The sequence below is a fragment of the Mirounga angustirostris genome, unplaced genomic scaffold, assembly GCF_029215605.1.
Source record: "Mirounga angustirostris isolate CCGP_5_RB_7025 unplaced genomic scaffold, mMirAng1.0.hap1 SCAF_9, whole genome shotgun sequence".
NCBI lineage: Eukaryota > Metazoa > Chordata > Mammalia > Carnivora > Phocidae > Mirounga > Mirounga angustirostris.
This window is the reverse complement of record NW_026991717.1, coordinates 17,412,551-17,425,267: the sequence shown is the minus strand read 5'-3', so window position 1 is coordinate 17,425,267 and position 12,717 is coordinate 17,412,551. Positions and strand designations below refer to the sequence as shown.

Here is a 12,717-nt window from a genome sequence, read left to right as displayed (position 1 = left end):
GAGGCACCTGTGTTTTTCACTCAGGCTCGAGAGCTGGCTGCCACCCCAACCTCCCCTGTCTCTTCTGACTTAGACCAGTCCGATACCCAGGGATGTTTTCTCTCCCCTGGGCATCTCGCTCCCCACCAGCATGACTGCTCTGCAGTCAGCCTCTGCTCACTTCTTGTCTGGATCACCTCAGCCTCCCATTGTCCTCCCTGCCTCCAGCCTCACCTGAAACCATTCTCTACACCCAGGCAGTGAGATGCTTCTCCAATAACCTTTTTTTTTTTAACTTCAAAAGGGCTAATTCCTCCTACCTGGCCATAATCCAACTGTTCTCTTTCTAAAACACCACTCTGATTATGTCTCTCACTGGCCAGACTCTTCCAGAGACTTTCTGTGAAGCTCATACCTCAGCCTGGCCCCCACAGCCCCCAGCTGTGAAGCCCAGTCTGGCTCAGGCCTTTGACTGGCACTCTTCCTGCAGAAAGACTGCTGTGCTGTGAATGTTTGTGACCCCCATAAATTCATATGTCGAAATCCAAACCCCAGTGTGATGGCTTTAGGAAGTGGGGTTTTGGGGAGGTGCTCCACCTCATGAATGAGAATCGTGTCCTTACCCAAGAGATCCCAGAGGGCTCTCTTGCCCCTCCCGCCATGTGAAGACCCTGCCAGAGGTTAACAGCTTGGAACTTGGAAGAGGGAGGGTTCCAGCCAGAACCCGCTCATGCTGGCGCCCCGATCTCAGACTTCCAGAACTGTGAGAACTATGCTTCTGCTGTTTATAAGCCTATAGATGTCTATGACATTTTGTCCTGGCAGCCCCAGTGGATGAACATACAGCCCCTGGGTGGGTGCGTGATTGCCGCTCATGTCTGGGAGGTCATGGTGTGTGTGGTCATGGCCCGGTCACCTGTCTTGCCCCCACTGGTGCCAAGGACAGTGCCTGGCACTTGTCAGTGCTGAGTAAATGGCCGACCCCGCCCCCTCCCGAAGTGCAAAATGAAATCCGCAGGCATCCACTGTGGTAAGGTCTTTCTGTGCTGGTCTCTCCTTTCTTGTCATAGTGTCTTGGCTTGTCTCTTCCTCATCCTTCATTTCGCTCTCTCCGACTCTGCGAGCTTTCACGGGGGCCTGGCCCCTGGCTCTCTCCTCTTGGCTCTCCGTCGGTTCCTTCCCCTGGAGCACGGGGGCTCCAGAGCCAGCAGGACCCCGTTCACATCCGGCCCCAGTGGTGCTGTTTATAGGCACATGCCCTTGAGCAGGTTTCTTAACCCCTCTGAGCGTCGCCTGGAACACACGAACCAGCTGTGGCAAGCAGGAACCGTGATCCCGCCCTTGGTGTCGTGCCAGACGCTGGGTGAGTGTCTTGTGGGACACGTTATTGTTTTAGAACTGTAACTGGGTCATGTCCCTTTATTGCCTCTGAAGCATGATGGCTGGCAGTGGTGTCCGGAGTAGGGCCCTCGAGTCCTCCCTGACTGGCCTCCTCCCTGTGCCTTCCTGTCCTTGCCTGGCATGCTGTGTGCCCTCACATCTCTGAGGCTCTGTCCCCTGCCCCATCCGGAGTCCCCTTTCCTGCCTGGGCCTGACTCCTTCTGGAGGCCTGCTGCGGACACCTTTCACCGAAGACTCTCCCGGCCCCTCGGTAGGAATGCCTGCTTCTTCCTCTCTGCTGTCCTGATCCGATTTTGCTTTCTTCTGCTTCATGTCCCAGACACTGTCTCCTCCTCTGAGCTGTCAGTGTCTTAAGCCAGAGTCTAAATTGAATTCCTTGAGTGGATTTATTTTGTGCTTCGCACATCCTAGTGACTCAGCGTGTGGGTTCAATGGGCAGCAAGTGCTTCAGAGTTGTGACCTTTGGAGGGTCCGTGTACCACTGGGGTGCATTCTGTCATTGTCCCCTGTGCTGGAGCAGATGAGGAGGGAGGACAAGTGCAACCTGTTGCTAATCCAGCCCAGTGCTCCTTCCTCCTTGCCGACTTGGAATGTGGCCTCAGAATCCTCCTCAGGAAAGCTCCCCCCTCTTGTCATAGTCCATCCTTCCGAGGTGATAGGTGACAACAACCAGCTCTCCCTGTCCCGTGCTATGGAAACGTCGTGTCATCCTCTCAACAATGATTGCTTTGTTTATTGATTCATTATAAAGAGCATGTTTAAATAAAAAAGAAGTTAGCTCCTTTAAGAAATCTTAGTAGCCAAGATGAAAGGTTTAAAAATTTTGTTGGGAGGTACTGGGTGGGTTGAAGTGTGTGTCTTAATCAAGCATGATGTGTGCCCACAGCCTTGGAAGGGGAAAGTGAGGGACGCAGTGGTCAGATTCACATCCCCTGACAGAAAAAGGAGCGGGCATGAGAAGATGTGCTGGGTAGAAACCTATATCCACTTGAGGGAGCAGACAGGACAGCCGTAGTCAAGCTGGGGGGAGAAAGACAGACATTTCCGTGCAAACCAGAGCAGAAAGTTTGGAATGGGAGTTCCCAGGAAGAGACGGGAATGTTATGAAGCATGCTTGTTTCCATTGTCTCACTGACAAAAGCCAACAAGTAACAAAGGGCTTTTCATACTTCTTCAAAATCCCAGCGCACCACTTGAAGCAAGTGGAGGAAATTTCTGGAAACCACTGACAAGCTTCCAACACCTTAGGAAAAGCAGTTTGAGGAGGGGAACTCTTTCACCTAACCTGGGTAATGATCAGGTGGGAGGATGTTGTGGTCTCCACTTGACAGGTGGGGGACTTGAGGCTGGGGAGGGGGCTAAGGTCACATAACTTGTAATTAGAGAAGCCAGAATTTGAACCCCATCTGGTTCTGAAGGCTGTGGTCTTTTCCCTACACGGGTGCGTGGGGCCACATCAAGTGCTTTATGTCATCCTGCTCTCCACTGGCAGCAAAGTCCGTTAGAGATTGGTGAGTGGATGAAGCTCACATTTTGTTGAGATGATGTTTGTGAGGGCGAGAGGTCTGTGTCTAGCTTCATTTCTATGTGTGTGGACGCCCAGCTGTTCCAGCACCATCTGTTGGAAAGACTTTCTTTGTTCCATTTTATTGTATTTGCTCAAAGGTCAGTGAACTGTATTTATGGGGGACTATTTCTGGGCTCCTCATTCTGTTCCATTGATCTTTTTGTCTCTTCTTTCACCAAACTACACTGTCTTGATTACTGCAGTTTTATAGTAAGTCTTGAAGTTGGGTAGGGTCATTCCTCCAAATTCTCCTTCAATCTCGTGTTGGCTATTCTGGGTCTTTTGCCTCTCCGTATAAACTTTAGAATCAGTGTGTTGATATCCACAAAATAACTTGTTGGGATTTTGATTGGGATTGATTTGAATCAATAGATCAAATTGAGAAGAACTGACATCTTGACAATATTGAGTCGTCTTATCCATGAACATAGACTGTCTCATTATTTAGTTCTTTGATTTTGTTTTTCTGTGTTTTATAATTTTCCTGGTAGAGCTTGTACATATATTGTTAGATTTATACCTAAGTATTTCATTTTTGGAGGTGCTGATATAAATGGTATTGTGTTTTTTATTTTCAAATTCTACTTGTTCATGGCTGGTGTGTGGGAAAGCAGTTGGCTTTTGTGTATTAGCTTTGTATTCTGAAACCTTGTTGTCATCAATGTTTGCAGCCCTGTCTTTCCATTGTTTAGGCCTCATTCCAGCTATCCCTGCTGTTGAGATGCCCTGAGAGCGGCCTTGAACTTGTAGGGCTCTGTGCCTCTGCTCACAGGTTACCCTGCCTGTAGCGCCCTTGCCTGTTGTCTCTGCCTGTTGAAGCCTTACCCATCGATCCAGAACCCGAGCTGTCTGAAATCCCTGGGGATGCCTTCCCAACACCCCTCCACAGAATTGCCTCTCTCTTCTGGGTCCCGATGACACGTTGGCTCCCATCTCGAGTTCAGCACCTTTCATGCCTCGGCCTATACTGGGGCAGCTTGATTATCGCTCGCTCTCTTCCTCTGCAGCCTGCCAACCCTCAGGGGCAAGGATGGGGACTTACTCATCAGCTGCTGGGAGCCTAGGACAGACAGCACTGTTCATGCATGCAGGGATTGAATTCAGGTAGTTGAATACAGTTGACCATGCTGGGCTTCAATGAAGCCAGGCCGCTGGGATTTAGGCTTAGGGACCTTGCTGTCTTAACTTGTTTGGGAAACCTTGGAGTGTCCCAGAATAGAATCCATTACTGACATTTCTCTGAGGTCCACATCACCTGTCACTTGGGGGCGCAGAGAAATTAAATTCATGCAGCGAGACTGGCTTTTAACTCACAACGCCCTGTTGATTGTTGTCACCCCTGGACAGCCTTCTATGAGCGTCCAGTCTCTGCTCAGGCCCTACATGGGAGACAGCCTAGAGGAGACGGATCAATTTTTTTCTTTTAAGACCACAGATGTGTGCCTTCCACTTTCTAACTCTTGGAACTTGTTGGCTTCAGGGGCTCAAGTGATGCCCTGAGGCTGATTCTGCAGTGCCCAGGATCTGTCCCTTGTCCTTGCTGAGCTGGATACAGTCTCTCTCCCAGGCCTCTGCCACCATTCTCTCCTACGGTTTCCTCTTGACTAGGAATTATGCTTCTCTGATCAAAAGCTGCTCATTTCCAGAAGGCTGATTCTGTTTTTTTTTAAGAGTTGGTTTGGAGGACAATTTATTTTAGGCCTGTTAAGTTTGATTGGACTTCCCCTTCATTGTTATGTATCCTTAGCAGCTTCAGATTCATTTTGAAAAAAACAGTTCAATCTAATTTGTGACAACTTGTGTGACTAATTAATGTTCTGCAGTACACCGTGAAACTTGCAAGGCGCCACACAAATGCCAAATCATAACACGTGTCCTGTTTGAAACTGTCTTAGCAAATTGAACATCTGTATTACAGTAATACACCATACTAGTAAATGGAACATCTTTTATTGATTCACCTTGTTAAGCAGGAAAATAATCCTTATGGCTTTATAAACCAACTGTAAGTTCTAGTAGGTGCTATTTTGAACATGAATTTAATTGAATAAATGAAGGCAGGTGTCAAACATTTAATTGGCCCTTCTCTCTCAGCCAGCTCAATCAATTTTGGAACTATTGTTGATGATGTAATTCACCAATGATATGAAACTGACATAGTGGATTAGACGCTATTGGTCTTTGGGGAGGTGGGGCTGGCTGGGCAGAGTTAATGCTTAATAACTGACTAATGTCATTGTAACCTGGTCCTTACAGAATTTTCTACTAAAGTTCCTCAAAGAGCAGACAGAAATAGGGAAGAAGGTGGTAGCAGGCTTAACCTGATTGGCCCACAAAATTGGTTTTAAAGTCTTGAGCCTTATATAAATGTCCAAATGACTGTTGTTTTCTGTTCCATCTTATTTTCCTACACATCTTCAGCTAAAAAGATTTGACTGGGAAGGTCATCTTTTTATTGTATGGCTTCTGGACCCCTCAGCCTCAGACGCCTGGCTTGAGAAGATGGTATAAAAATGGCATTTTTTTAAATAAAAGGGGTAGGAAAAAAAGATACCAGAGGAGAAATTATGGTACATCCAGACAATGGAGTATTATTCAGTGCTAAAAAAGATTTTCGAGATCTCTAGCCAGAAAAAGACCGGGAGGAAACTTAAAGGCTTATTACTAAGTGAAAGAAGCCTATCGGAAAAGGACTACAAACCGTATGAGTCCAATTAAATGACATTCTGGAAAAGGCAAAAGTATAGAGACTTAAAAAAAAAAATTAGTGGTTCCCAGGGGTGGAGTGGGGGATGAGATCAAGGGGTTAATAGATGGAGACCAGAGAATTTTTAGGGCAGTGAAAATACTCTGTATGATACCATAATGATAGATGCATGTCATTACACATTTGTCCAAACCCATAGAATGTAGAACAAGAGTGGACTCTAATGTAGATCATGGGCTTTGGGTGACTCTGGTGTGTCTGTGTCGGTTCATCAGTTGTAATAAATGTTTCTACTCTGGTGCAGATGTTGATGGTGGGGATGCTATATGTATGTGCGGGCAGAGGGTACATGGGAAGTCTCTGTACCTTCCTGTCAGTTTTGCTGTGAACCTAAAACTGCTGTAAAAAATGATCTTAATTAAAAAAAATATATCGGAAAATAACTGAAGTAACTTTGGTGTTTAAATGGAATCCCTATGATTAGATTTGCCTTTGGAGTGGCCACTTGGTAGGGATGGATCAGTGGGGGAGACTGAGGCAGGGAACCAGGTGAGGTATTATCACGGTCTTCTGTGCATGGTGGCCTGGACCCTGCTGGCATCTGGGGTTGGGGAGGAGGGGATGGAGCCCATCACGAGGTGGCAGGTGGAACTGATTGATTTGGTGGCAGGGGCATGGGTGGGGCGGGGGGGGGGGGAGAGCTGACATTGATCACTTGTCACCGAGCAGTTTGACACACGGGGCTCTATGGTGGGTGTTTCGCACCCAGTCCTCGCTGGAACTTGTCAGCCACCTTGGGTGATCAGTTTGGGCAACTCTGATGAGGAGCCTGGGGCTTAGTGAGGTTGAGGTTGTTCCAAGGTCACCCCTACAATAGCAGGACCCTTGTCCAAACATGGAATGGGTGGAATCCACAGGCCTCAGGGACTGTCTAGATTGGGGTGGGGCAGGAGTAGGGGGGAGGAGAGATGTCTCTCTTCCTTCTCCTGCAGATCCAGCCCCAGAGCCTCCTTATTCAAAGGCACCCCCACCACCCTTGCATGATTCACCCCATTTCCTACCAGCTGACTTAGTTCTGGCCTCTGTGAGAGAGCACTGCACTTGGAGTCCATGGCTCAGGGGTGGACCCACCTCAGGCCCCCCTCACCGGCTGCCTTCAGGCTACTTTACCTCTCAGAGTGTCAGTGTCCTCCTCAGAAAAATGCAGGTGACAGTATCACTGTGGGAAGGGAAAAAAAAATCACGGAAAAGAAGCCAGTACCAGGCCCAGTGCTGAGGGCGATAAGAATATCCTGTGCTCAAGGGGCGCCCGGGTGTCTCCGTCGGTTAAGCATCTGCCTTCAGCTCATCTTGTGATCTCAGTGTCCTGGGATCGAGCCCCACGTCAGGCTCCCTGCACAGTGGGGAGTCTGCTTCTCTCTCTCCCTCTGCCCCTCCCCCTGCTCATGCTCTCTCTCTCTCAAATAAATAAAATCTTAAAAAAAAAAGATTCTGTGCTCGATGCCTTTCAGTAATGTTGGATTTGACTCCATGGGGAGTTCTGAGTTGTGGCACATAACTGGACTTTGGAAAAAAAAGATGTAATTCTTTTCCATCAAATTTGGTGTGTAGGGCTTTTTGCCCAATAACATCGGGACACACACCTCCTGTTTTGGAGGTGGCAACAGGCCATCTGTGAAGACCTCTGTGAAGACCTTCGGGTGAGAGTGGTCACTCTGTCTTGGTCAGTGCTCTTGGAGAACTTAGCTCTAGAAACATCACCTGCTTTACCTACACGTACTTGTCTGTTCACCTTAACAGTGGCTGCAGGCTGTTGAAACTGCTCCTCTGGTGGCCGGCTGGCTGCGCGCATATCATCATTTTCTCTTGGCTTTCTCTTTAGTGGTGGCTGTTTACATAAAGGAGTCCTGGTGGCCCACCGAAGACGTCCTACGAACCTCTGATCCTGCTAGAGAAGGTCTGATGAAGGTGAGGTGGTGTAGACTGAAATAGTGCAAAACAGGTTTTAAAGTCACTGTGCTTATTATCATGTTAATAATTGAAAGCAGTCTGCCTTGGTGTTTAATCTTCTAGGGCTGCTGAAACAAAGTTTCACAGACCGGGGGGCACTGAAACAGCAGAAATTTGTTGTCTCATAGGCCCTGAGACTATAAGCCTGAAACCAGGGTTCCTTCTTTTTTTTTTTAAAATGACAGATCTTGTTCTTTTTTTTTTTTTAAGATTTTATTTATTTATTTGAGAGAGAGAGAATGAGAGACAGAGAGCATGAGAAGGAGGAAGGTCAGAGGGAGAAGCAGACTCCCTGCTGAGCAGGGAGCCCAACGCGGGACTCGATCCCGGGACTCCAGGATCATGACCCGAGCCGAAGGCAGTCGCTTAACCAACTGAGCCACCCAGGCACCCAAACCAGGGTTTCTTCTGAGGGCCGTGAGGGAGAATCTGTTTCAGGCATCTGTCCTGGCTGCTGGGGGCCTCAGGTGTTCCTTGGCCTGGAGATGACCTTCTCCCCATGTCTTCACATCATCTTCCCTCGGTGAGGGTCTCTCTCTGTTCAGATCCCTCCTTTCTATATGGACACCAATCATCTTGGATTAGGGCCCACCCTAATGACTTCATCTTCACTTGATCATCTGCAGAGACTCTATGTCTAAATAAGTCACATTCCCAAGTACTGGGCGTTAGGGCTTGCAACAACTTTCTGGGGGATGAGATTCAATCTAGAATGCCCTGCCACTAAGGAAAATAGTAATAAAAGGCTGTATGCAACAGGCATCAGGCTATTGGCAGATGTCTCTTACCTTCCTGAGTGGCCTCCCATGTCTTCGTTTTAAAACTTAAATCCCCATCGTCTCTCTAGTGTGTAGGAAAATTCTGCCTATTGCATCCAAGTCATGTTTTTTGGTACTTACTCTGAGTCAGATATTGTGTTAGGTACTCGCCTATGTCCTCAGACTCTTTATAGGGATTATCTAATTTTAGAATCCTCAAGATATTTGTTTTGCAGATGCAGAAATTGAGGCTGAGCCACACAGCTAGAGAGTGATTGAACTGGACACAAACTCCAGTCTCATTGACGTCAGCCCTGGAGGTCTTTAATGGGCTGTGGCTGTATGGAGCCATTGTAAAGCCAAAACCTAGGATGGCAGGGGTGAGGGCAGGTGCCACAGCAGCACCTTGGAGTCCCTGTGGTGTCCGCTCAACTGCAGTTTGGCTGGGTCACCGGCCGACGAGAAAGGTAGTAACTAGTGAAGAATTTGGACTATTTGCCTCACGTCTGTCCATTTTCATTTGACTTCTTGGCAGTCTTGAAATGGTGGATCTGTCCACAGTTGTTTGGAATTCCACTTGATCTCCCTCATTGGGATCTACAAGTACTGAATGAAGTATCAGTATTCTTTTGGGTTTGGTTTAGAGAACAAATTGATAATCTGGGTTTTTTCCTTCTCTTGAACAATTTAAAAAAACAAAAACAAAAACAAATTCAGTTTTTTCCCCTTTAAACAACAACTTCATTGAGATATAATTCACATACCATAAATTTCACCCTTTCAAAGTATACAATTCAGTGATTTTCAATATTTGCAGAGTTGTGCATCAGTCATCACTATTGAATTCTAGAATGTTTTCATCACCCCCAAAAGAAACCCCTTACCCTTCAGCAGTCACCCCTCATTTCCCTCTTGCCCCAGCCCCTGGCAAGGAACCTGCTTTCTGTCTCTGTGGATTTGTCTATCCTGGACATTTCGCATCCCTGGAATTGTATAATATGTAGGCTTTTGTGTCTGGCATCTCTCACTGAACATAATGTCTTCAAGGTTCATCCACATTGTAGTGTGCGTTAGAGCCTCCTTCCTGTTTATGGCTGGATCATATCCCACTGCATGGCTACAGCATGTATGTTTATCCGTGTATCTGTTGATGGACACATGAGTTTTTCCCACCTTTTGGTCATTAGGAACGATGCCACTATGAACATTTGTGCATAAATTTTTGTGAGCTTATATATTTTCAATTCTCTTGGGTATATACCCAGGAGCAGAATTGCTGGTCATATGGTAATTCTCTATATAACTTGTTGAGGAACCACCGAACTGTTTTCCACAGCAGGTGCACCGTTTAACAGTCCCACTGGTAACATCTGATGGCTTCCATCTCTCCATGTCCTCCCTGACACTTGTTATTGTCTGTTTTTTTAATGCTCTCCATCCTACTGGGTGGGAAGTGGTATCTTATTGTGGTCTTGAGCTGCATTTCTCTGGTGGCTAAGGGTGTTAAACATTTTTTCATGTACTTATTGGCCATTCGTATATCCCCTTTGGGAAAATATTTATTAAAATCCTTGGCCCACTTTTTAATTGGATTATTTGACGTCTCACTGTTGAGTTGTAAACATTTTCCATATATTCTGGATGCAAGTCCTTATTGCATGTATTGCAATATTTGATTTGCAAATATTGTTTTCCCGTCTGTGGGTTGTCTTTTTCATGCCTGTTTTCCCTTCCCAGCTTTATTGAGATATATCTGACATAAACATTGTGTAAATTTGAGGCGTAGAAGATGTTGATCTGAAATACTTACATATTGCAAAATGATGGCCACCATGGTGTTGGCTAATACCCGCATCATATTACATAATTACCATTTTTTTTTTGTGATGAGAACATTTAAGATCTACTCTCTTAGCGACTTTAATATAATACAGTATTATTAGCTATAATTACCCTGCTGTATATTAGATTCCCAGAACTTATTCATCTTATAATTGGAAGTTTGTACCTTTTGACCGACATCTCTCTTCTCCCACCCCCAGCCTCTGGTAATCACCATTCTATTCTCTGTTCCGATGAGTTGGGTTTTGTAAGATTTCACATGCACGTGAGATCATGCAGTACTTGTCTTTGCCTGACTTACTTCACTTAGTATAATGCCCTCTAGTTACATCCATATTGTTGCAAACAGCAGGGTATTTTCAGGTCTGTTTTTTTTTTTTTTTTTAAGATTTTATTTATTTATTTGACAGAGAGACATAGCGAGAGAAGGAACACAAGCAGGGGTGTGGGAGAGGGACAAGCAGGCTCCCCGCTGAGCAGGGAGCCCGATGCGGGGCTCAATCCCAGGACTCTGGGATCATGACCTGAGCCGAAGGCAGAGGCTTAACGACTAAGCCACCCAGGTGCCCTCAGGTCTGGTTTTAATTGACTCAGTAGATACTGTTTTTAAAAGTGTCCCCTCCTCCCACCCCCAGCAAATTTAACAGTGGCTTGAGATTCAGCCAATGAGTGTGGGGTACCCAATGGGATGGCCTGGCGTACTCATTTATCTTGCTGTTCCGTCCCCTTCCCACAGGTGGGCCAGAGGTATTTAGTGGTTGGGGTTCTGAATGCCAGGAGGAGTCTGACTTGCTCTTTAAATATTTTTTTTTTTTCCCCAGAACAAGAGTGGTCACTTCTTCCGTGTGTCCATTCCTCCATGTTTAGATGAGGGAAACCCCAGATTTTCTGAAAATGTGGCCTATGTTATGGACAGAAAGAAACTTGGATGCCACTTGCACTTAATGAACCGTGTTGTAAAGATCGATCTGCCTCATCTAGGGAGATAGTTTCCCTCTCCATTTGTAGAATATGGGGTCTTGATTTTTTTTTCTCTCTTAATTACATTTTGTTTCTTAGCCAGCTATTCATAAATTACCAAAAAAAAAAAAAAGGCTTAATGTTCTTTCTGTTAACATAATTACTAGTCCTAATTGAGGGATTAGAACTGGATCTTGGTTTTGTGTTTCCAGAAACGTTTCTAAGTCAGAATCACACACATTTCTCCCCCCGCCCCGTAATGAAATTGGATAAATTAAGTGCATTTTCTTTCCTCCTTTTTCTCCTGCCAGTTTTTGATTGGATATTTCCTTTCTGCCAGATGCAATCTGCTTTTCTCTTCTGGCTTTCCTCTGAACTTTTTGGTTTTATAAGTTGAAAAATATAACCTCCCACATCACCCCACTCAGGTTTTGTGACCAGCTAGTGATTCTTCACGTCTGAACTGGATTTGGCTGCTACTGTCTGAGATACAAAATTGGGGTGGCTTCTCAGAGCTGAGCAGGTGTGGTTTTCACAAAGCTTTTCCTCAGTTAAGATTTGGCTCCAGATGAAGGTGAACTGTTTTACATTCTGGACCAATTAATAAATTTATTGGCACCAAACACTTTGTGCCATTTGCGAGAGGGCAGCAAGCTGCCTTATTTTTTATTAGAGCATTTGAAAACAAGTGTTTTGTTTGTTTGTTTGTTTGTTTTACCCACCCTTCCCCAAAAACAAGTGTTTTTGACCAGTGGAAGAAACTGAGGCTCAGAGAGTTGGCATTGCTAAAGATCTTTCGGCAAATCCACAGGCCAAGAAGCCACAGTCACCCATGATGATGATGATGATGATGATGATGATGATGATGATGATAAAACTTTAAGGATTAAGTATTCAATATAAAACTAAGTGTAGATATTTATATTAAACTTCCCATTTCCAAAACCTTGGTTGTAATGGATGAAGATGCAGAAGGCAACCATGGGCTGGGCTGTCGCAGGTACACCAGGCTGGGACTCAGAAGCCCTGGCCTATTGTTTTGAGCCTGCCGGCCTCTGACAGAGCCCTCATCCAGCTGTCATATAAGTCCTCTTTGGAATGAGGCAGGGAAATCAATAAATGTAGTCACTTACCCTCCTTGAGTTTCAATTTCCTTACTTACAAATCAGGACCTCCCCAGTGGGTAAGAGACTCGAATGCTAGCTTGTGGGTGGAAGTCACAGCCCATTTAATGGCATTGCAGATCTCATGGTGATGCATAGGATGGGTGAAAAATGCCCACACAAGCAGGCTGTCACATAGAAGTCTTGTCAGAGTTACAATCTAATAAAACAATACTGTCACTTGATCAACAGTTGACTGGGTTCATCTGAAGAATCACATTGAGTGCTGGCTTGTGGTTGTCTGGAGGAATGCATTTAGAAGGACTCTGTGACCATGTCCAGGCTCAGCCACATAGAGTAGGATTGATTAGTTATGTCTGCTGTGGGTGC

At 45.8% G+C, this 12,717-nt stretch overlaps 1 protein-coding gene across 1 annotated transcript in view; it reads left to right on the top strand.

Annotated features, from left to right (window-relative positions):
* Nucleotides 1-12,717, top strand: part of LOC123862269 (protein FAM169B-like) — a 62,787-nt gene that overhangs the window by 26,742 nt on the left and 23,328 nt on the right. Inside the window, exon 4 of the mRNA XM_064569714.1 lies at nt 7,537-7,622. Coding sequence (XP_064425784.1) covers nt 7,537-7,622 — 86 coding nt within the window. The remainder of the gene's footprint in view (nt 1-7,536; nt 7,623-12,717) is intronic.